The following is a 25,208-nucleotide window of genomic DNA, read 5'->3' as shown; positions in this document are numbered from 1 at the left end:
AACCCACAATCATAGGTTTCTGGCGTGCCCAAGGGACGCAACTCTGCACAGCGAATCGCGGCGCCTTAGAAGACTGGGCCACCCGTGCCCCCTACCCACGTGGGGAATTTAACCCGGGTCTTCGCTGTGATGAGGGAACGCTTTGGCCGAGAGGCTACCCGACCGCCCCACGCTTGCTTGTAGCGGTGGACAGTATGTAGAGTAACCAGAGTAGTTTGTTGAAGGAATCGCAAACGCAGGTTGAAGTCCTTAAGATGACACTTTCATCAGAGCCGATGACATCAGCTGGGAAGACAGACGAAAGGCCTTGTGGAAATAAATACAGTTAAGTTATGCAAAATACCCATAGAACATTACAGTTAGAACTGAACAAATATCACAATCGTATATTATCACACAGTTACTTCCAGTGTTTACTAACTTGTTACCTTGAAATATCTATGTAGTCGCCTGTTGACGATCCATTAATATGCCTCAACATGAACGTGAGTGAGTTTGGTTTTAACTCCGCTTTTAACAGTATTCCTATGTCATGGCGTGTTAGCTTAATGTGGGAGGAAAGCCAGAAGTGATGCAGGTGTTAGATGTTTGGTGAAACCCACGAGCGCGGGTATGGTGCTGACAGACCTAGAAACGGGATTCCAACTCACGATCATAGGTTTCTGACGGGTTCAAGGGACGCAAATCTGTACAGACTTGGACACGCGTGCATCCATACACATGATTTTGTCATAATGTATACTGACTAGCATAGGTTATTTAAATATGATAATGATTACAGTTATCCATAGCATAACATGTATAGAATATAATATGAGAAATAACTCACTGTGTATGGCACGGAGTCTTATGACGTCAAGTTTGTTGTTTAGCGCCGCACTCAGCAATATTCCAGCTATATGACGGCGGTCTGTAAATATTCTAGTCTGGACCAGACAATCCAGTCATTGACATCATAAGCATCGATCCACGTAATTGGGATCGATGACATGCATCAACCAAGTCAGCGAGCCTGACCACCCGATCCCGTCAGTCGCCTTTTACGACAAGCATGGTCGCCCTTTCGGGCAAGCATGGGTTGCTAAAGACCTATTCTACCCCGGATCTTCACGGGACCATACGTCAAGTACATAATTTGCCATAGTGACTCCCGCTCGTATCCCCCCTCCCTTCCCCCTCCTATGTGGGCTGGAGTGTTTGCCAGTTATGAAGCTATTTGTTCAGTGCTTGAACAGGACTAAGACTTAGATAATGAAATAGAAGCTGAAAATAAATACACTTCATAATATATATACGTAATCACATACTACTGCATTTGTATTCACTGAGCAATGCTTCCAACTCTTTCCGGTGGAAATGATCCATATGCCCCTGTTTCACATGTGTAGGTTTATCTGAAGATTCCTTACACTCGAGCCCCACCAACAGTCTGACATCTGTACAACCTCTTACAGGTCCTGGATTCACCACCAACACACAGGCCCTGAACTAACACACCTGCCAACAAACAGACATTTCTTGTTTTCAAAATAATCACCTCGTTCAATCATCTGTTCATCACACAGCTTCCCACCAAAACAGACGCCCGAAAACTGACATCTATATGGTATGACAACAGATTCATCATATGTACTGTGGTAACCCTGTCATCCGATTCAAGTTACCCAAATTGATTTCGTTATTTTTAGGTACAGAGTTACACGGTTAAATTTTGATAAGAAATCCCAACCAAGATGATCATCAAAGACGCTTTCATAAATACGGACATACGCGTTAACTGTACCCAGACTCGATTATTTACAGACCGCCGTCATATAGCTGGAATAATGCTGAGTACGGCGTAAAACAACAAACAAACAAAACAGCATCTAATGAATCGACGGATAAGCCGGTAAGCTTCGAGTTCGGTTTCTGGATGAACACTTGGAACATTTGGAAATGCCTTCTCAAACGAGGTAACACTAATGCATGACATGTGCCGGAATCAACGACTAGTAGCATTCTAAGTCAACAGTTTTGGATGGTGAAGCAGAAGGTTGTCACTCTTACGACAGAATCGCGCTGTGTAGCCTCGCATACCACACTGGTATCCATGTGTACCTCTACTGGAACTAGCCGCACCATGTGACCAAAAGGACTGACGTTACACCATAATTTGTACCCCATTGACTAGAAGCAACACGGCTTTCTCTTTATGACCAAGTTTTGTTTCAAAATGATCATTTAATACGCAGAATGTTCTGGGACTGTCAAATTTTGGGGAGTTTAGCTGGCTGAGTGAGTGAGTGAGTATGGTTTTACCCCGCTTTCAGCAATATTCCAACAACATCACGGCGGCGGGTACCAGAAAGGGGCTTCACACTTTGTACCAATGTCGGGAATAGAACCCGGGTCTTCGGCGTGACGAGCGAACTCTTTAACCACTAGGCTACCCCACCGCCCCTTTAGCTAGCTGAAAAACAATGACTTGTACATGATCTTTACCAGATTTGGAATGCAGACCATCATAGAAATGTTGAGCACAAAGCTCTTCCTTATTTGATTTTGCAAATGAAGGATTAGCATCCTCAACTTTTAAAGTCAAACGATGGGAAAGACTTCCGCTCGTACATCCCTCAAATGTATATAAATATATAGATAGATGGAAGAAACACGCTCTTGGTAAATATATGTAACTTTAGGAGGGAGATACGGGCGGAAGTCTTTCCAAATTCATCAGTGGTTTCAGAAGCTTTTTGAGCCAATTTATGGAAATCAGAAACTGCGTTTTGGTTATGTTCAACAGTTCTGTCAATTTGTTCTATCTATTACTTCTTGAAAGTTTCAAAGTCAGACTTTGATTCCTCTGAACAAACCAAAACCGTCAACACGGTGACCCGGTGGTAAAACAAGTGCCTGAACATTTGTCTTAAACTCAAACCAGATCCCCCGGCCTTAATTTTGGAAAAGTTCTAAATATATGCAGAAAAGAGTCAATACCTGGCATTTTAAAATCTCCCCTGAAAGTGCAGGACTGTTCGGCGTTCGGACTCCGTGAGACACACTACTCAAAAACTGTGACGAAAATAACATACAAATTCTTCAGTGTTTCACTCACATGTTGGATTTTAATTTGTTGTGTCTTCAAACTTTCTTCACTGCTGCCACCAGGGATAAGGGAAAAGAACGAAGAATGCCGGCCGGCATGCCAAACATAAAATTCTGCTCGACTCCACGTGACGGAAGACAAGGCTTAACTGCACATGCTGCACGGACGACCCGTTCACCATACTCGGCCCTGATTGGTCTGCCGTGTCACGTGCCGTGATCCACGGATATCGTAACATCTAAAGTTACCACAATACAATGTTTACATCTCACAATAGATTGACACACACATTGCAAACCTCCGCAGTACTTGACCTGGGAAATTAACATTTTGCAATCAGTATACATCAAGGACACATCGATAGTCAAGGTCATTCACTCTTTGATAAACAGAATGATTTAGACTGCATTGACAATATACTTTACATTCAAAGACTGTGAACTTGTAATCCCATCAACATTTGAATATTTAATTTTCCGTCTTTTGAATTTAGGAGTAAAACGATTTAAAACTTTATTTGATTACCCTTCAAAGAAGTCTGGATTGCCATGACCAAACATGACTAATAGGAGCATGAGACATTGTCTGTCTTGGGTTAAATTGGCAGTCCTAAGAGGTTTGATTAATATAGTTAAAACACGACAGCTTGTATCAGCTAACAGAGACTTGATTGAGCATATCTATCTAGTAGTTAATGATTACTCTGCTTCCACAGACAGCGTCCCCGTTTCACACAAGTTGCTCATTACAAAGTCAAGGCATAGATGAGATTTGGGCGTACATGATGTTTCATGATAGTTCCTCATCCGACTAGTAACCTGTAATATTGCCTTTCATTGTACGGACATTGAGATGTGCTCATAATATCAGTCACTGGTGTGTCTGGTCTAGATTCGATTATCTACAGAACATCTTCATACAGGTGGAACCTTTGCTGACCACAGGTTAGACAAGAAACAAACAAGTCCGAACCATAGTCATAGTCACTGTTTCCGAGTTAGTGAGTGAGTTGGGTTTAACGCCGCTTTGAACAGTTACATCATGGCATTTCAGTTTGATATGAGAGGAAAGCCCGAAGTGATGCAGGTCTCGGACGTTTACCATTTTGGTGAAACCCACGAGCACGGGTATGGTGCTGACAAACCTAGAAACATAATCGGAGCAAACCGGGATTCGAACCCACGGTCACGATGGGGTGCTCTAAAACTATCGATTGCTTCCTGTCTTGGTGGATGTCAACAACATTGATATAGCTCTATCAAGGCGACCTGTAAATAATCGAAGCCAGTGACTGGCAGATGAAGCAGCCTCCCAAGTCGCCGTGCTGTGATGACATGCAATCAACACAACACAACACAGCATCGATGTAATTTGCCGGCTCTAGGGACTCACCTGGACAACTCGTGTTATTGCCGGACAAGCCGAAAAGCGACTCGTGGCCATTTTTACGACGGGGTTCCGTCTGAGCGCAAATGGGCACAGCTACAAGAATTGTCACCTCGTTGCGTAATGATTCACGCATATTTTCCCCAAATATCATATAAATTGCAGATGCATTAAAAACACATCGTGATCTTGGGTACTTGAAGTCATACCCGCATTCTGATTGGGGTTTGCCGTATTTTCGTACATAACATTCATCGATAGGGGGACGAGTCTTCTTGTAGATTACGGAAAGGGGCGAGTGGTGACGAATGCTCCAGGTACTACATGTACAATCAGGGAACGGCCTCTGTGTTTCATCTTAAGTTTACTGGGGCGGTCGGGTAGCCTAGTGGTTAAAGCGTTCGATCGTCACGCCGAAGACCCGGGTTCGATTCCTGACATGGGTACAATGTGTGAAGCCCATGTGAAGCCGTGATATTGCTGGAATATTGCTAAAAGCGGCGTAAAACATTACTCACTCACTCTTAAGTTTACTTCGGCTGTGGCATAAAGAATTCTTCACTTACAGGGATTCAAGGGCCCCACAGGGCTGAAATCAACGCAGATACATCTGATAGCAAGTCCATGAGTGTATAGGATTGCGTGCTCATCTGATGCGTGTCTGCATGACGTCGAAACCTCGCCACTTAATGCCACTTGGCGGGACTATTTCTTTTCGCGCCATTGCGGCAGTGTTTATTGCATATGCTAGCCATTTACTTCTCACACAGGGAACCGGAAACAACAACAATTTTAGCATTCGGAATATGATTTCCTTGATAAAGTATCAATATATTATTGATTGAACGAGTGAGTGAATATGGTTTTACGCCTCTTTTATTAATATTCCAGCAATATCACGGACACCAGAATGGGCTTCACATATTGTACCCATGTGGGGAATCGAACCCGGGTCTTCGGCGTGACGAGCGAACGCTTTAACCGCTAGGCTACCCCACCGCCCTACGTGATTGAGACAAAGTGTTACTGAAATTACCATGCTTATTTGTAGCTTAACAAACCTTTTGTCCTAATGTAACAATACCACAACGGCTTGTGAATAATCGAGTCTTGGTCAGACAAACCAGTGGTCGATAGTATGAGCAACGTTCCACGCCGTCGGAGTACGATGACGCGCAACCAACCAAGTCACCGATCATATTACGAAAAAGTACTGAGTTAGCGTCTCTTACCCAGGGCCCTATTTCACAAAGCTGTCGCAGCGCTACGATACTCGTGAGCCTACGTTAAAGTATAGGAGTTAAGTGATTGCCGTAGCACTACGATCGCTTTGTTTGTTTGTTTGTTTGTTGTTTAACGCCGCACTCAGCAATATTACAGCTATATGACGGCGGTCTGTAAATAATCGAGTCTGGACCAGACAATCCAGTGATTAACATCATGAGCATCGATGTACGCAATATGATGACATTCATCAACCAAGTCAGCGTCAGCCTGACCACCCGATCCCGTTAGTCGCCTTTTACGACAAGCATAGTCGCCTTTTACGGCAAGCATGGGTTGCTGAAGACCTATTCTTCCCCGGATCTTCACGGGTTCGATCGGTTCTTGAACGGGGGCCGAAAATGAATACAACTCGTGGAAAACGTTACAAACATAGTTCTTGACAGTCGTCAGGTGATGCGATGTCACGACAGCCTTCCAATAATCCAGCATTTGCCTGGCAGACCAGTGGTTGACAGCATGAGCATCGCTCCACAACATTGGGCACGTGACCACGCTGTCAGCCAGATCACGCATTGTAACCACCAGATCGTCCTAAATCAACACTTGATGCACGGGATGTGGAGGACATGTTCCGCCGTCAACCCCAACGGGCATGGTACTCATCTCTGAAGGATATGCCATGGGAATCTTTTTTTTTTTAAAAACGTATGGAAACTATAGTTACTTTATCAGGTTTTATTGCTCAGATTCAAACATCTTCACATACAATTACATCATAGTGAACTTTATCAGCAGCCTGTGTTACAAACTAGTTCGGGGTATCGATAAAATACCGATACATTGCTGCTTTACCGATTTGCTGTTAAACTTGTTAAGGAACATCTGTTTTTGTTGCATATGTCATCGATAGTCGTAGGTGGGGCACCCTACCGAAACCAGTCGAATATCGTTTTCGCCATTTTGGATGCTGTCAGCTGTGACCGTGACGACTGAATGTTGGAACATCCCGTGTATACTCGTGGAATTGACGTACGATACTTCGTGATAAACGTGTTCGATGTTAGCATTGCAGAGCAGCTCGTGTTTCTTATTTGACTCTTTCCTCCTGCAACGAGGCTGGGGTAAAAGGTAACGGCACCAGCTCTCCCATCTGCATCTTCATCCACGTCTTGTCCGGTTTGACCATGTACAAGTCCCAATCCAGCCCGAACTAAGAAACCAAGAGATATTTGCATGTTTCAATGACTGTTTGGGTATTTACTGTGGTAATCCTCATTAACCGTGGACTGGCAACCATACTGAGCTCGTGGGCTTGGCGTCATGATATTAATAATGTGCATACTTTTATGCGCTAAAGCCACGCCCTGAAGCATGCTCAAAGGACTACATTATTGCCCCGTTCAGTGTGCACTCGATTTTCATTCTCAGACCCACGGGAGTATACAACCCAAGTGCTTTTGAGTCGCTAGAAGGCGACACATTACCATTTCATCCTACCGGGTACCCATTCATTGCTGGTTGGACAAAAGCACATTTCGAACAAGGCGGGGTGGGACCGAAGCAGAGAAGCTCCCACGAGTCAAACTGCCGAAAGTATCTGAGCTTCACCTGACGTGACATACTGTTAAAACCCAAGTGTAACTCACTCACTCACTCACTCGTTTAATGAAAAGATAATTTAAACAGTCAGTAATTGTTTGTACCTCAATAAAAAACTGCCGACAGGCTCCACATGGTCCTTTGAAGGTGTCCACTACGTCGCTGAAATAAACACATATAGTTCATCTTCTGTCAGATAGACACAGAAAACTATTCGATGGGCTCTCAGGGCAGATAATTACCGACGATGGAACGAACATGGGTAAGTTGATCCTTAAAAGTGATTGGTGTGGTATTCTTCTTCTTATTATTTTTTTACACCTTCCAGAGGCAAGAGTGTCCACTATAACCAATAAAAAAATTTTCACAGTGACTTTGATTTACTATTGTGGACTTTACCGCTTCGGGAAAATGCCCTTTGTGATGGTGAGCAACCGACCGGTAGTTGACATCAAATATCTGTTGAACTCACGGTCGAACAAGTTCAGGAATATTTCAGAATACCAGTTTACCATTTAAATCATTGATACACTGGTTTGGTTTTTTAGTAATTTTTTTTCGACGCCACAGTCAGCATTTTTCCAGCTGTAGCGTTACTCGGTGGGGTGACCTGGTTTTACATCGCGTACAAGATTATCTTTACTCGTGAAAATCTGGGTAAAATGGATCTTCAGCAATCCATGGTTATCGTAAGCATTGGTAAAGGGATCGGGTGGTCTGGCTAAAGGGATCGGGTGGTCTGGCGCGTTGACTTGGTCGATTCATGCCATCGTAACGCAATTGGGTACACCGATGTGCATAATGTCAATCACTGGAATATTTTCAAATTGCGTCATATAGCTGAGGGCGGCCCTAAGCAACACACAAACACCCCCCCCCCCCCCCCCCCCCTCTCTCTCTCTCTCTCACTCATACAGACTACTCACCATTATTTTGATCAGAAGTCTCGGATTCTCCTTTCAATGTATGTTTTAACTTAATGAACTAAAATATATGAATACACAGCCTACACAGAGCCATATAATAAATAAACATATCATTATATACCATGCCGCAATTGAACATGCATGAATACCCCTCTCAGACATTCCGAGGCGACGAATCCTTGTTTTATCCCACTTATGCTTAACGCCAGGCAGGCTGCTCACACAATGAAGCCTGGGTGGGACATAATGTTAGTTGTCCACAAGTCTCGGGGGGAACATAAACTAGCGCAGAGGTACATCAGGCCATGTGCCATGGGCCGCTGGACAACGAATTGAACTCACCGCACACCTAATTATATTGCCCGCATGTCTTATGCATGCATGATTTGGTCGGAATAGGTAAAAACACCACAGTTAGGCATTTACAGCAGACACAAAATAAACTTAGAGTTACTACCCTTTGATCTAATTCATTCGGAAAATATCGTTAATAACCGGAGAATGGCGTTTCACATCTATAATTAGCGATACAAATTGCGGTTGGTATGTTGAAAATATAATGCCAACAGTTCCGCAATCTAAGCGGGGAACATAAGAAATATTTCACACACGTTAGCGAGGTCCGTTGTAAATAATAGAATAGATTGTAGCAGGGAGTCTATATCCTTGAATAGTCTCTCCGATTGTAGGTATAAAACACAAAGTCGTTACCAGGAAACTGCCGCTGCTCTGAACTTGCGATGACCTTTGGATAAAGCATTGGTCATGGCTACCCTTTCAGCACATATGCTTAGACCGTAGGAGGCGTTTTCAACGTTGCAGCCTGCAACAGTGAAGTGACATGTTCAAAATAGTGGCTCCTTGTCTTTCCACCAACATGAAGCCTGCAACAGTGATTGGGTTGGTTGGTTGGTTGGTTGGTTTGTTGGTTCGTTGGTTTGTTGTTTAACGCCGGACTCAGCAATATTCCAGCTATATGACGGCGGTCTGTAAATAATCGAGTCTGGACCAGACAATCCAGTGATTGATATCATGAGCATCGATCAACGTAATTAGGATCGATGACATGCATCAATCAAGTCAGCGAGCCTGACCACCCGATCCCGTTTGTCGCCTTTTACGACAAGCAAAGTCACCTTTTACGGCAAGTATGGGTTGCTGAAGACCTATTCTACCCCGGAATCTTCACGGGTCCTGCAACAGTAAAGTGACATGATCAAAATAGTGGTTCCTTGTCTACCCACCACCATGAAGCCTGCAACAGTAAAGTGACATGATCTGGAAATATTTAGACACCTTGTCTTCAAGACTGCAATTATGACATGTTTGAAGATCAGACTAAATATAATCACGCCATGAAGTCCCATTTACTAATCCCACATCTGACATGTAGATAATAAAAACAATTTGGGAAATAATACCTCTTGTATCTCCTATCGAATGGATTTGTGTAATATCGCAATGCACCGATCCGTCGCTCAGGGCTCTGTTTCCATGTTACCTGCGTATACTTCTCCACTTTCTGTCAACACTGCGCATCCCACATGGAAGTTGCTGTATGGGCAGTAGGCACAACCCTTCATGTCGAAGGCGGCGTTCACAAGTTCTTGTAGTTTCTCATCTAGAAAAAGACATGGATATTATTCAAACCTTACTGCATCCCACAGTGAACGAACTCACAGTAAAAAAAATGCGGTTTCCGTTTTCCGGATCACTTCCTGATACCTCCGAACACTCACCCACATCGCATCCGGGTATCCTATGGCAGATACCTTGCCGGATACCCGGATACCAGGAGGCACGCTTTCCGCTGAGGTGTCCGGTGCCGGGTACCACGGATCTGGTCTCCGGCAAGGTAGTGGACGGTGTATTAATTTTAAGAGTTTTTGAAACAGTGTACATTTACTATTTTGAAATTAAATGATTTTACGCTATGATTTTAATTAGCAGCTGTAATAATTGGCCTGATTCTGCATTTCAAAATAGTGTCAAAAATAGTAAAGTTTTATTTAACTGGTATTTGTTAACAGTTTGGCCCCAAGAGGCTGTTTACAACTATTTAGTAGCGAGTCCGAGCCAGGGTCCTCAGTCCGAGCCAGCGTAATAAAGATGGTCCTGGCCTTCCATGGGTCAGTTCCCACGGAGGACTCACACCACTGCTGACCCGGACCTCTCACTGGCTACGGACATGGGGCAAACTTGGTCAGTTCCTTGGCTCTTCTTCCTTAGACCTGGCGTTAACGTTATCTGGTGTCATAGTTATCTGTTATTTGTCAAATGTGTGACTAATTTACACAGAGATCTTGGTCAGTTTGTTTATTGAGTATTTCTGTTGGTAGGTCATTACTTACATTATGGTCTTTATTAAATGAAGTGTCAAGAGTGCTTCAGTTAGTGAGTGAGTGAGTGAGTTGGGTTTAACGCCGCATTTAACAGTATTCCAGTTATATCACGGCGTGTCAGCTTAATGTGGGAGGAAAGCCCGAGTGGTGCAGGTCTCAGACGTTTACCACTTCGGTGAAACCCACAAGCACGGGTATGGTGCTGACAAACCTAGAAACATAATCGGGGCGAACCGGGATTCGAACCCACAATCATAGGTTTCTGGCGTGCCCAAGGGACGCAACTCTGCACAATGAATCGCGGCGCCTTAGACGACTGGGCCACCCGTTCCCCCAGTACTTCAGTTATGTCTGTTATGATCTACTATCAGAGTTATTGGATGCATGTGGTTTGATGTATTGTTTTTTTGTCTCTAACTTGTTGCGAGGGTCTCAGTGGTGCCTGTGAATTCTCTAGACACAGCTAGGGTTGTAAACCCTATAGGGCAAGCATCAGTCCCTGAGGGGCCGTTATCTGGCACCGTGACACTGACATCATCGTTTGTGATTGGAAGCTGAACTAACTAAATTGTAGCTGATAGGTTGCCGAACTGAATACATTGTGTGATGGGTTACTGAACCACTGCGTCGTGTCTGAGTAAGCTTGTTGCCGAACTCACTACTGCGTACCTGACAAAGCTTGTTGCCGAACTGAATACATTGTGTGATGGGTTACTGAACCACTGCGTCGTGTCTGAGTAAGCTTGTTGCCGAACTCACTACTGCGTACCTGACAAAGCTTGTTGTCGATCTGAATACATTGTGTGATGGGTTACTGAACCACTGCGTCGTGTCTGAGTAAGCTTGTTGCCGAACTCACTACTGCGTACCTAACAAAGCTTGTTGCCGAACTGAATGTATTGTATCTGATAAGTAGCCGAATTAACTTTATCGTATGAGACTTGTTGCCGAACTGACATTGTCGTGTCTGATAGGCTGCAGAACTGACGACACTGCATCTGACTTGTTGCCGAAAGATTGTATTGCATCTGATCGGTAAGTTGCGTAGGTCTGGAGTTTAATCACATTTCAAATGTCTTCGGCCTATCTGAATAATACATCGCGCACCATAACTAATAGATTATATCCCCTGTAGTTTTGTCAAGTTACGAAAAATCTCATCTTCATGCATATAAATGATATAATCTAATGAAACATGCATTATCTGTGTTAAACGGTTAAGGTCATACAGGAATTAATTCCATTATGAAACTGATGTTCGTGTGTCATTAATACACAATTATGACATTATGAAGCTCATAATTACTGTACCTGACGTCAAGTGAAGCTGTAATTGATGAAATATGGGCCGTCATTACCATATGAACACTGACCTATGAGGGCATTGGCACACGCTCCCATTCGAGGTGAGGTGAGGTGAGGTGAGGTGTAGTGAGGTGAACGGGGCCTAACGTCGCGTTCAATGCGTTCAAGATTATGTAACTTATACAGCATCTCTCTCTCTCTCTCTCTCTCTCTCTGATTTTATAGCGCTAGCCCACTGAGATAACATGCCGCAGTGTAACATGAATACCCCACTCAGACACTCCAGATTGCCCAGTCCTTGTTTTAGACCCGGAATGCCGAGCCCAGACAGCTCCCATTTTAATGAGTCCTATCAGTACATGTATATTTTACATCTCGTTTACTTCATTTTACCCAGAAAAACGTCATACAGAAAGGGGAACAGGTGGCATATCCGTTGAATGCATCCCACGTTGCTATGGAGGGTTGATGACATCAAATAGGTACATAGTTCAAGGCCTGAGTGAGTGAGTGAGTTGGGTTTAACGCCGCTTTTAACAGTATTCCAGTCATATCACGGCGTGTGAGCTCAATGTGGGAGGAAAGCCCGAAGTGATGCTGGTCTCAGATATTTAGGCCTGAGTTTTACAGCAACATTGATCACAGTTCACGTCATAATGTAACTGAAATACTGTTCAAAGCGGCCATCGCCTTAACTCACTTATCCACTAACAAATAAAATACAACGACCTCGGTTTTCATGCCGGGCAAATCGGGGAAAGCTGACGGCCACGATATGTAATGCCGTCTTACGACTAAGTCTGAGTTAAGTTATGTTTGTTTGTTGTTAAACACCGCACTCAGCAATATTCCAGCTATATAACGGCGGTCTGTAAATTATCGAGTCTGGACCAAACAAGCCAGTGATTGACGTCATGAATATCGATCTAGGCAGTTGGGACACGATGACATCATCAATCAAGTCAGCGAGCCCGACCACCCGATCCCGTTAGTCGCCTCTTACGACAGGCATAGTCGCCTTTTACTATGTTTATGGCAAGCATGGGTTGCTGAAGACTTATCCTTACCAGGGTCTGCAATATGAGTGAGAGAGGCTGCAGCAATGTGAGCAGGTGTGTTACAGTGTGAGTGCATTGTGGTACAGTGTGAGAGCATTGTGGTACAGTGTGAGAGCATTGTGGTACAGTGTGAGAGCATTGTGGTACAATGTGAGAGCATTGTGGTACAGTGTGAGAGCATTGTGTTACAGTGTGAGAGCATTGTGTTACAGTGTGAGAGCATTGTGGTACAGTGTGAGAGCATTGTGGTACAGTGTGAGAGCATTGTGGTACAATGTGGTCAGTTATGTGGTCGCTTTGGTGGACGCGGCCCTTAACACATAATAGCTCGCATCTACATCTCCATGGTTGGTTGTTTGGTTGTTTTACGCCGCACTCAGCAATATTCCAGCTATATGTAAATAATCGAGTCTGGACCAGAAAATCCAGGGATTGATATCAGAAGCATCGATCCACGCAATTTGGATACGATGACATGCATGGAAAGAACTTCCCATCACCCTACTTTACAAAATTATTCAACCCCTTTCCTTACAAATTGTCGAATTTAAAGTATTTATTTGAACTTTCAGTTCTTCTATTTTGTTCATTAGAAAACTTGGATACCACCAACCCTACCTTTTCTAAGTCTAGCCTTGTTTGCGTAGATATTGTTTAAAGTTGCATTCGGAGAATTCTTAATTTCTCCTAATTGTTGGCTTAATTGCTGCGGCGGTATACAAACGTGTGCAGTTGAACATCAGACATGTTTGGATGGCCTACGTCTGCAAACATGTATGAATGGACACATCCGTTCCCTGAAATTGATTGATTCGCATTAATCATAAAATCAATCAATCAAAGGTCTTCGGTAGAAACAGCTAGGTACTTACTTACTTACTTACATTGGGGATTTTACGTGCGCTTTCCGACTTCTAGCGTATTTCGCACACGGGAAACAGCTAGGGCTGACCGTGGGCTAAGTTAATACACCATAATGATGATGATGATGATGATGATGATGATGATGTTATCGTCATCTTCATTAGTAGTGGTGTATTGAGGGGTTAGTACATGTCTAAATTAACCCCAAATCCGGCATATCAACAAGCGGTTCATGTGAAGATTTTCAAGATTGAAAAGCAACAATGGCGACCTAGAATTTAAGGAGCACGTGGTATTCGGTGACGCGGTATCCTCTGTTCCGTGCGACACAAAGCAGTCCCCCACCCTCAACACGCACACAACGTTCCCAACTATCGCCAACGGCAACAAGTTATTCGCCTATTATGTTTTAATCACAGCTTACCCAGCGCGTCGAAAGGTTTTCCTTCCATCGCCATTGTGGGCTAGCACTGCAACACCAGCTCCTGACCGCGAGTGAAATGGACAAGCATTCGTTATTTGAAATATACAAGTCGATCACGTGATTTCGATGGGTCGGTGAAGAGCACATTGTGTCTGAAGTGGCCATAAATCGAGACTAACGCGTAGTCTCTGAAAATATATGCTTTTTGAAAGAAACAAGCAACAACATTTGAATTAAAAAAGAGCCTCATTGAGATGGAAGGACCTGTGGTAAATCTAGACTTGCTTCATCTAGGGCTACAACATTACAGCAAAGGCTTGGCGGAAAGGAAAATAACATGGTTCAGGGGCTGAGAGACAGACCACGTGCATGTTGTAGCATATGTTAGTTTTGCACTGAAGTACATGAATATTTAAAATGTATTTGTGAACGTGTTTTGTTTAAATTCCCAAGTATTAGGTCGCCTCGATTTTCGTTTTTGTTCTAGTTCATGTATTTGTTTTATCCAAACAATGTTATGTTTCACATATTCGCTCATGTTTTAAGTAGTTAAACATTAAAACAAATGAATATACACTTGGTTAAAGCGTTCGCTCGTCACGGTGAAAGCCGAGGTTTGAATCCCTTCATGTGGACAAAGCGTGAAGCCCATTCTGGTGTCCCCCGTGGTGATTCTGCTGGAATATTGTTGAACACGACGTAAAACCGTGCTCACTCCACTGTTTTCGGCGACTTCTGACAGTCTCCCATATTCCTTATTTCCCGCTTCAACTCGACTGAACAATACAAGGTAGTGATTAGGAAATACTTTGGTGGATGTCTTTGTCTAAAATTGTGTGCTCCTCCTTCGGCAGTATGGTCACTAAACTGATAATGCCACAAGCTCTCCGGTGTCAAAGGTAGTATTATACACACTTCTTGAAGATCCGGGGTAGAAGAGGTCTTCAGCAACCCATGCTTGCCGTAAAAGGCGACTAACGGGATCGGGTGGTCAGGCTCGCTGACTTGGTTGATGCATGTCATCGTATCCCAATTGCGTGGATCGATGCTCATGATGTCAATCACTGGATTGTCTGGTCCAGGCTCGATTATTTACAGACCGCCGTCATATAGCTGGAATATTGCTGAGTACAAACAAACAAATCAACCATTTGTTTTACAGTGGCAAAGGGATAAGCTGAGCCAACACCTATTAGCTTAATGGAAAAGTCTGGACTATTCAAGGTTGAGTGAGTGGGTTGGGTTTAACGCCGCTTTGTACAGTATTACAGGTATATCACGACGTGTCAGCTTAATGTGAGGGGAAAGTCCGAGTCTGTGACGCTTACCACGTTGGTGTAATCCTCGGATATAGGCGAACCTTGAAACAATTTGAGACAACTGGGACTCGAACCCATGATCATAGGTGGCACGCTAGAGGGATGCAACTCTTCACATCGAATTGCGTATACCACCAGAGATGAGTAAATCGCTGCCAAGGCGATGAGGTTACTGCGCACGGTCAAGTACAGACACAACCAATAGCAGCATAAAGAACTCCCTGCACAGTTCACGTAGGAAGATCATATCAGTGGGTTCGAATCCCAGTTTGCCTTTCTTTTGTTTCCAGGTTTACCTGCACTATACTGTAGGTGGTAAACGTATACTCCCATCATCACTTCGGGCTTTCCTCCCACATCAACCTGACATGTCGTGATCACAAGAATCAATCCACGCAATTGGGAGACGCATCAACCAAGTCAGGGAGCTTGACCACTCGATCCCGTTAGTCGCCTAAACATCTGTAGACGCCCAGTTGACGGTACTCATGCTCTGAAAATCCTGCAATTGATCGAAAGCTGCACAGCAGTCCCCATGTTGCTTTTGAATCGGATGTCGATTTCGTTATGATTTTGATAGGACAATGTATAGACTGGTTATTCTAGCCAATATTTTCACGTCGCTGTACAAGTGCAATAGCCTTGGACGCGACGTTAAACCCAATTTTACCTCACCTCACCTCTCCTCTCTCTCTTTACCTCACGTTCTCTCCTCTCTCTACCTCTCACTCTTCTCAATCTCTCGTTTTCTCTCTCTCTCTCTCTCTCTCTCTCTCTCTCTCTCTCTCTCTCTCTCTCTCAGTAAGGGTGGTGGAAACTGGACTTTAGGTAACGCCCTTGTCTCGGGAAGATGCCCAGACACTGGAGAATTAATCGTAAAAACTCAAGCCAAGAATGAGTTGGCAAGTCTAGATTGCCTCAGCTGAAATTAAGCATTTTCAGGGCTTCATTTAGATTATATTTTTTAGTTTGTAGATACATATTTTTAAATATGATAACTTTATTCCTGGGACTAAATGTTAGTCTGGTTTCAACATGGTGTACGATGACCCATTAACAACCAAATCGCACACCGTGTCCACCTGATTCCCAAGTTAGTCGTCTCTTAAGGCAAGCATGGTCTGCCTGGACCAACACTGCGCCGGAATACCCAGGAATCAAATACACATAGCGCTCACACAAAATTAAAATTGAATCTAGGTTCCAGTTGGCTTTCACAACCACACATCCACAAACCTCACAAGGCCTAATTTGTTCGGCATCCATCTCTTGTCACTGGCCGACTTATTCCGGGCTATTTGATTTTCTCTTTTACGCTGACACCTTTCCCTCGCTAAATGTACAAATTAACAGTGGCGGTCTTGGATTTCTTCATTAGTATTCTAGTATTTGTCCTCGGAATCGCACCAAATACAGATCTCTGTCTCTTAAAGTTTATTTGATTATTTCTGATCCCTTTCCCAAGGCTGATTAGATTTGCTCACTGGTTCGCTGTGTCGAGGGTGGAATCCTTCACAGTCAATACCAATGCTCTCAGCTGATCACCCTGGCACGTCCCTCTTAGCATAACTTAGTTTCGCTAAATATGTCGAGCATGTAAAGTTTTCAACAAATACCACCGAGGTCACAGTGCTGTGCATAAAAGCCCATTGATCACTGCTTCATATCTAGAAGGCTGGTCGAGGTCCCCGATAGAACGCCCGTCATGCCGTCTGAAAGAAACGTGGACAGACTTCATAGATTATTGTTAGTGATTTTGGATCGATGGTGGCGGATAAAGAAGGAAGCTTTGGGTTTCACAGGTTATTAGGTTACAGAACTAGTGGCAGGTTTGTATTTAACAAAAAGAAAACCGGTTACAAAAATTAAGTTAACAATCGTCCCAGCTCTCGAAAAAAAATCAATTTTCATTTTGGAGTCAACCTTGACACTTCGATCTTAACTCTTCGTTTGGTCCTGGAATGAGTTAGCCTATAAATGTGTGAATCTGTGGCACACCCAGCAGCCGGTATGGCACTCGGTCCATGTCATCAGCCTGGTGGGGACATCCCTGGAACCCTTTCTGAACCTGAATCCCAACTGGGACGGTGGCACGAACACATTTCAACCAAAACTGCGCTGGTTCACAAATTGAGTTTACCGAACAAAAAAGTGGCTTGATTACATAATTTCTCGATTCCTAAACCCGTCCCTAAACTTGCACCCGTCCCTAAACTTGCACCCGCTCCTAAATTTGCACACGTCCCTGAACCTGCACCCGCTCCTATATTTGCACGCGTCCCTGAACTTGCACACGTCCCTAAACTTGAATGTTAATATGTCATTTTAAACACTTCTAAGAAACAACATCTTTAAGGACCCCCGCCATGATTTTGCTGGAATATTGCTAAAAGCGGCATAAAACCCAACTCACTCCCTGTTCAAGGCACACGCCTGCCATTCAAAGTGTGTCAAGCCCGTTCTGCACGTGGTACTTTTTAAGTCTTTTTAAGATTTAAGAATACCTATTAACTGGCCCTTAACTAGGCCAATAGCTAAACATAATCATAGAAATAAAAGGAAAAAGGTCAATTTGTTCACAGGCTTTACCAAAAATATTATCTCGTTCAACGAAAAACAAATTATATTAGCTATTGCTACAACATTCAAATTATGTGTGGCAAATCGTTTTGGACAGAAAACAAGACAGAACTCGACTAACAGTGTAGTGTCTGTTCTCGTTTGTTGGGACCACTTAATGTTGGCTTACGAAGCAGCTGTGCTGTTCACTTCTTCTACCTCTCATATAAGCGAGTAAGATGTATGGGTGTATGTTAAGACCTTTGCGTATAAAAATACAATAGCATACTCAATTTATCGGTTCAATCGTGCCTCTCCACTCATTATCATTACGGAGTTAAATTTAACATTCAATCTGACGCTGTAAATTGTACAGTTAACATAATTCTTCGTCTTAAACATGGCATGGTGTCACCTTAATAACACACCTTACGATCATTGTCCACATTGGTCCTGTGTTGAAAAATGTAAGACTTTTCGTCGGGTGATATACTTGGGTGGAGTTCCGGTTTGTCGTATACTATGGCAAGCCATGCCAGACACCAGATCAGCGCACATCCACCTGTCGATAAACATGAAGAAGGAAATACAGTATTCAGTAATATAAAGACCTTGTTTGTTATTTAACGTCGCACTCAGAAATATGCCAGCTGTATGGCGGCGGTCTGTAAATAAGCAAGTCTGGGCCAGGCAATCCAGTGGTTGATATCATGAACACCACTCTACGCAATTGGGATACGATGACATGTATCAACCAAGAGAACGAGCCTGACCACCCGATCCCGTTAGTCGCTTCAAATGACAAGCAGGGTTGCTGAAGACCAATTACACCCCGGATTTTCACGGGGTCAATTTGAGGATGTGATCTTCTTTCGGTGAAAGAGAAACGTTTTTGTTTTATAGCCCCGTGCTGTTCGTCTACCCAAACTTTTATTGTATTCTGCTTTTCATGCCATTTTGAAATTAATTAATGGCTTTCCATTGAAAAACAGAAATCATGATGCAAATACCGACCAGAGGTTGTACAGAATTTTCATGAATGTGCGTACAATAATGGAAGAAAAGGTCTACCAAAAGATGAACATATTGCACAGCCTATTCTTACATGCCCAACACAATAACCATCTGTCTCATTGAATAGAGCGGATATCGATAGCTGTTGAGCTTTTCATTAATATTTATATATCTTTATATGCTCATACTATTCGAGGAGAAACTGTTGGTTTAAGTGCCTATTTATGGTAAAATGAGGGCTGCGATGAACGTTATCCTATAATTTCTGACGTCAATGTAATCAAGATGACAGTTGTTCAGTGTCCCGTTAACCGTTATCAGTTACAGCTGGCTGTTTGACCTTCTTGTCAAAATGTGGTCTGCAGGGCTGTTGTGAGTGTGTGAAGTTCATACCACAGGAATAAAAAAGTTCAGATTTATAATAGTTTTCCTTTGAAATACGACACTGCAGATGGGAAAAGGGTTTAAATACTCTCTAACTGAATGTACTAAATCATATGAATACATAGCCTACACGCAGCCATATCATCAATTAACATATCATTTGAAAATATACAAAAGTCGGCGAAAGGTACGTGTGGCACCAAAATATATCAGGGAATTATCAGCATGGTTTCAGCAATATTCCGGTATATCAGGCCTGTGACGCAGGCTTCACGGACTGCACAGTCAGTTCATGTGGGAAATCTAACGAAACAGCACGTTTTGCACCCATAGACAACCTGGTCCCTAAACACACATGTATAAGGCTGCATTAAAGAGAAATGAAAAGGTTTCTCGGGCATACTTTTGAAGAAGGCAGTAGGACTATAAGGGCTGGGACGGGTAACTCGGGTACTCGGGTCGGGTAGGTACTGTGTAGGACCCGGGTACCCACAGGACTACCCGAACCCGTGTTTAGTCACGTGATATATTGTTTCATGACAAAAATTCACAATATAACTACGTTGTTACACGACAATTTTAAGTCTCTAATGTTCGCATTTCTTCGTAACTATGAACACGTTCCTTCTGACTTACATATGTTTGAACAAAGCTGAAACGTCAGTCAGCTTCAGTGTATGCATGACCACATCGTTTTATACGTGTATCTAAATACATTCTGCCAGGGCAACTGTCAAACTATTCCCAATCGGACATTTTGTACCTATCTCTTGACACCAACAGCGGGTAGGGTCGGGTAATAGGGGTGTGGGTACACGGGTAGTAAAAATGGACTCGTCCGAGCCCTAAGAACTTTGTTTATATGTTGTTGTTTTTATTGAAAACATGTGTTATATTTTCTTCCACCAAGGATAGCAACTGGTCAACCATTGAACTCGGCCTTTTAACACATTGTCAGTTGTCAATCATTTGTTTATGGAGAACAGAGTATGCTTCAAATGACGTGGGAAATTTGAAGTGATGCACCTATGCCTGAGGTGAGGTGAGGTGAGGTGAAATGGGGTTCAACGTCGCGTCCAAGATTATTGCACTTATATAGCATCGTGCATGTACGTGTGTTTGTTTGTGTGGCTGCTTGTACTAGTCCGGACTGATGCCGATTTATAGTGCTAGCTCACTAAGATACCATGCCGCAGTTTAACATGAATACCCCACTCAGACACAGTATACTGACTCCGAGCCGACAAGTCCTTGCTTTAGCCCCTTAATGCCGAGCGCCAGACAGGGTAACAACAAGTACCATCTATTAACGTCTTTTGGTATGACGCGGCCAGGGATCGAACCCCGAACCTTTCGCTCTCCGGGCGGATGCTCTACCACTAGACCACGGAGGCGGTCCTATGCCTGAGACATATTTCCCTTTTATAATTCGCCTTACCAACGAAGATACCGACACAAGTATATCTATTCATATATGTTTGGGACACACATACCCTCACACTCTTCATGAACGAATATTTCCTAAACATACTCCGGCAGGGTAACACTGCCTTGCTCCTCTACTGGGGGGGGGGGGAAGTAACCACTGTTACTTCTGGAAATAAGGATGACAAAAACCTCAGCCTACTTACACATATCCCCTTAAACTGTTGCACACGTGTTCTGACACACGCTCACGTTATGTGTTGCAAATGTCGGCGTAATAATGGTTCGCGCCGGTCGTTATATCAATACTTGTACGTCGTGACATCATCACAAGCACTTCGCATAGGGTCCCTCTGTGTTCTGAGTCCCACACCATACCCGTGCTCGTGGGTTTCACCGAAGTGGTAAACGTCTAAGACCTGCATCACTTCGGGCTTTCCTCCCACTTTTAGCTGACACGCCGTGATATAATTGGAATATTGTTAAAAGCGGAAAATTCATTCACTCACATACACTCTATCAAAAACACGTAGCCACATGTAGGTTAAACACTTGCTCTCTCATTCTTCCCCCAGCACCACAGGGCATTTCTTTATCCGCCGTCTTATTCTCTTATGCAATTGCCCATACCTGCTTTCACAGAAAAACATTGATCATTGCGTACCAAGAGAACACACAACATTTGCTGTTATAAGTTTTTGGATGGACCACAAAGGACACCTGAAGGCTCTTGTCCAATGGCAGATCTCCATTTGATCACGTGTGACCCATATTGCTCCTGGTGACTTATTGCAGCTGAGTTCAACCGAAATAACACGTACTGCACGTGCACTCCGTGCAATACGTGCTATCGACACTGACGTTGACTGTGTTTCAAGTGACAACGAAAAGTTGTGACAGTGTATTAAAGGAACATGAAAATACTGTCGCATCCGTGTGCGAAATACGCTACAGTCGGAAAGCGCAAGTTAAATCTTCTATATCAGTCAGTCAGTCAGACTGTCGCACGAAAGAAATCCGTCGTTTTTAACTATTGCCCAGGGACCCGTTCCACAAAGCGATCTTAGCGCTACGACTGTCGTAAGTTAGTGTTAAAGAATGGGAGTTACGACCGAGTTAGCGCTAAGATCGCTTTGTGGAACGGGGCCCTGTAATGTTTCTGTCACCTACATATTGTGTCATAGAGACATCCAGATGTTTCGTTTTATCAATATATGCAAACGTCAGCATATTGTACCTTTGACACAAAGCAATCACATTCATGACATGCGCAAATTGCGTTGTTCCCAACTCGACTGTTGGCTCAACACGTGGCTGGAGACAGCTGAAGGCAATGTGCCAGTGATTCTAGATATGTCGGTGCCACATACGTGTTAAAAACGTTATATCTTATCTTCGTGTAGCAGGAAAACGTCTTGTCTTTATTACTGATATGGGCACATGTAACGTTTCTCATAGTAGCGTATTCCATGTTCTATTATTTGATTTCCTTTGTCAAAGTATGCAAAAGAATTTTGAGAAGTCTGAAATGACTCGCGGAGAATCAGTGTTCAAAAGTTCGTGTGCTTCATTGAGTTCAATTACTCTATTATACATAAAATATTAATGCAATGAAATAATGAAAAGTAAAACGGTGCGCCTTCTTGTGATATCGGAGTTCACTCGTCAGAACGCTGCCTTCTTACATTCCTGTGGGTGAGAAACCCATTTAAGATAACTGGTGTCAAACATATGTGTGAGATCGAATCCCAGGTCCGTGGTTGGCTACTCCATGGTGATGACCTAAGGTCAAATTAGGACGGACTACTTTCCCGATTGTAATTCATTCAAGTTACTCGTGCTTCGGTGGAATTCACATTCGTCGGTGTCGAAACTTTTAGAGTGTAATTAATGTTCTTTGGTCCTGTCTAGTGTGCATTATCATCATCGCCTTGATAATCGACATATATGGCGGAAACTTTTATTGTGGAAGGTCACACTATTAAGCAGTAGGTTGGATGACTTCACAATTAACCTCTGAGTTATGTATTAATGCGCCACTGTGATAATGAGAATAGACAACATATGCACAGATTCGATGCTAAATTTGTGCGATTTTAGCGTATGTAACAAACAGATTAATGCAGTCGTGCCTGTCAGATACCATTTACCTTAAAACTCGTTGTTTCAAAATGTATCCCGCGCGCTTTCGCTCGTTAGATACCATATATTTACAGCGAGTTGTTTCAAAACGTATCTGACAGACAATCGTGGCGTAATCTCTATAAGCTCGGTTATCAAGTGTATTATATATCAGTGCTATTAGGACAAATTCCCTGGACCCATTCGCCACCATATAACCGTTTCAGAAGTGACGTCACCATCTCTGTCTCCGATCTGAAACGAAGCACATATTTTTTCTCGCTTGCGAGATTAATTTAATCAACTGCTATTAGTAGAGTCTGAGACACAAATCGTGGCCAAAAGAGGCAATGGTACGTGGTGAATGGGTCCATGGTATCTATTTCACACTTGCTAATGTGGGATGGAATGCTCGATGAAGTGAAAACATATATTTGCACAATTACATGCAGACACAGGTGGAAGGATCGCCGAGTCGTCTCCCAGAACCCTAAGAATAGACTAAAATTGAATCCATCTCAAATCTAGAATGATTTGGTAAGTGTAGATTGCCTCAGCTTTGGGCTCCCAGAAATTGATGGATGTCATCGAATCCCAATTACGTAGATGGATTCTCATGATGTCAATCACTGGATTGTCTGGTCCAGACTCGATTATTTACAGACCGCCGTCATATATCTGGAATATTGCTGAGTGTGGCGTTAAACAACAAAAAACCCAAAGAAACTGATCGTTCGAGATGTTTCTTGATGTGACAGTTTCTAGAAGGCTGGTTGTGCTCATATAAGAACGAGATTCGAGGTGCTGAGTGCGGCGTTAAACAACAAACAAAGAAACAGACAAACCACTGTGACGCAATCACAAACGTTTCTTATACCGACAACCCATTGAGATTCGGGGTGAGAAAAGTACGCCATGTGTGCAGCAACAGCCGACTACAATGAGATTAGGGTGGTCAATGGGTGTGAACACCTGGCTGAGTGTGTATTATCCTTCCGAACTTTCACCCACTTACTCGCAGCTCTGTTTTCCGTGATCCCGTTGTATTGAGTGAGTGAATGAGTGAGCATGGTTTTACGCCGCTCTTAGAAATATCCAAGGAAGACCACAGCGGGAGACAAACAGTGTACCCATGAGGGGGATATAACCCGGCCCTTCGGCGTGACGAGCGAACACTTTAACCACTAGGCTTCCGACCTCTCCCTCGTTCCTTAGATGCAAGACCCGTGAAGATCCGGGGTAGAATAGGTCTTCAGCAACCCATGTTCGCTGTAAAAGGCGACTATGCATGTCATCGATTTCAATTGCGTGGCTCGATGTTCATGATATTAATCACTGGATTGTCTGGTCCACACTCGATTATTTACAGACCGCCGTCTTATAGCTGGAATATTGCTGAGTGCGGCGTTAAACAACAAAACAACCAACCTTAGATGCAAACTAACAAACTGACTTGCTCAAGATGAGACAGACAGAATTGTAGGCGTGAAATACCAATCACTTGTTCTCTCTACCTTCATCATCAGTGATGCTCAATCTCTACAAAGAAACAGGAGGAAATTAAGAGCATCAATCTAAGTCTCTAGGGCCATGTTCGTTTATGCATGCCACACGTAACTGACATATATGCTCCTCTGGAGTTTAAGCTATTATCCCCACCTGTTGAACCGCTGTGGGTGACAGCTAACCTCAGCTGCAGAGTCAAGAGACGACACTGACTATGGGGAGATTTGTCCCCGGCAGCAGGACTGTATCGACAGCGGAACTAGCAACGGAGGGGTGCAAGATGATGTGAATGTTATAGTCTTATGAAATATTGAATGATCTGGATAAGGCAATGACTTTTAACAATTTGTGTGTGATACATGAATATTGAAATTATGTTCGTATGATTTCAGCAATGGTGATACGTTCTGCTCGATGTAGACTTGCACGCTTTTTAGACACAACTTTGCTGGAGCGACAGCAGCTTGTTTTCATGCTCCACTGCTCATTAACAGCAATCACGTTCCGCGTTATTAACGCGGAACGATCTCGGAAATGTAACATGGGCCAAATCTGTTTGTGAGTAAACATGTTGATATCTTGCTTGTGGCGTATTGGGGATTCGCTTTTTGACCTCCTTGAGGATGCTGGGATTGAAATGCGACTCGAATTGTGGTAGAGG

General features: G+C 43.4%; 1 protein-coding gene and 2 long non-coding RNA genes across 3 annotated transcripts in view; all 3 read right to left on the bottom strand.

Annotated features, from left to right (window-relative positions):
* On the bottom strand, positions 1–3,252 carry LOC124148610. Its single transcript, XR_007220315.1, has 3 exons — positions 3,098–3,252; positions 1,308–1,497; positions 1–306 (listed from the first exon to the last, which is right to left on the bottom strand). It is a non-coding gene; the product is annotated as an uncharacterized LOC124148610 (long non-coding RNA).
* Positions 3,253–6,421: 3,169 nt separating this feature from the next.
* Positions 6,422–14,328, bottom strand: LOC124148611 (cytidine deaminase-like). The gene is made up of 5 exons (XM_046519793.2): positions 14,220–14,328; positions 9,728–9,847; positions 8,938–9,049; positions 7,405–7,462; positions 6,422–6,911 (listed from the first exon to the last, which is right to left on the bottom strand). Exons 1-5 carry the CDS (start codon positions 14,251–14,253, stop codon positions 6,789–6,791), a joined length of 447 nt encoding a protein of 148 aa, XP_046375749.2. The 5' UTR covers positions 14,254–14,328; the 3' UTR covers positions 6,422–6,788.
* Positions 14,329–16,788: 2,460 nt separating this feature from the next.
* Positions 16,789–25,208, bottom strand: part of LOC124148639 — a 69,332-nt gene continuing 60,912 nt past the window's right edge. The window contains exons 2-3 of the long non-coding RNA XR_006862992.2: positions 18,526–18,659; positions 16,789–17,250 (exon numbers count right to left, since the gene is read on the bottom strand). This is a non-coding gene — a long non-coding RNA (uncharacterized LOC124148639). The remainder of the gene's footprint in view (positions 17,251–18,525; positions 18,660–25,208) is intronic.

This window comes from Haliotis rufescens, unplaced genomic scaffold, assembly GCF_023055435.1.
Source record: "Haliotis rufescens isolate VD_foot unplaced genomic scaffold, xgHalRufe1.0.p SCAF_13, whole genome shotgun sequence".
NCBI classification, from domain to species: domain Eukaryota; kingdom Metazoa; phylum Mollusca; class Gastropoda; order Lepetellida; family Haliotidae; genus Haliotis; species Haliotis rufescens.
Note: the sequence above shows the minus strand (reverse complement) of the source record. Positions and strands in the feature narration are given on the sequence as shown.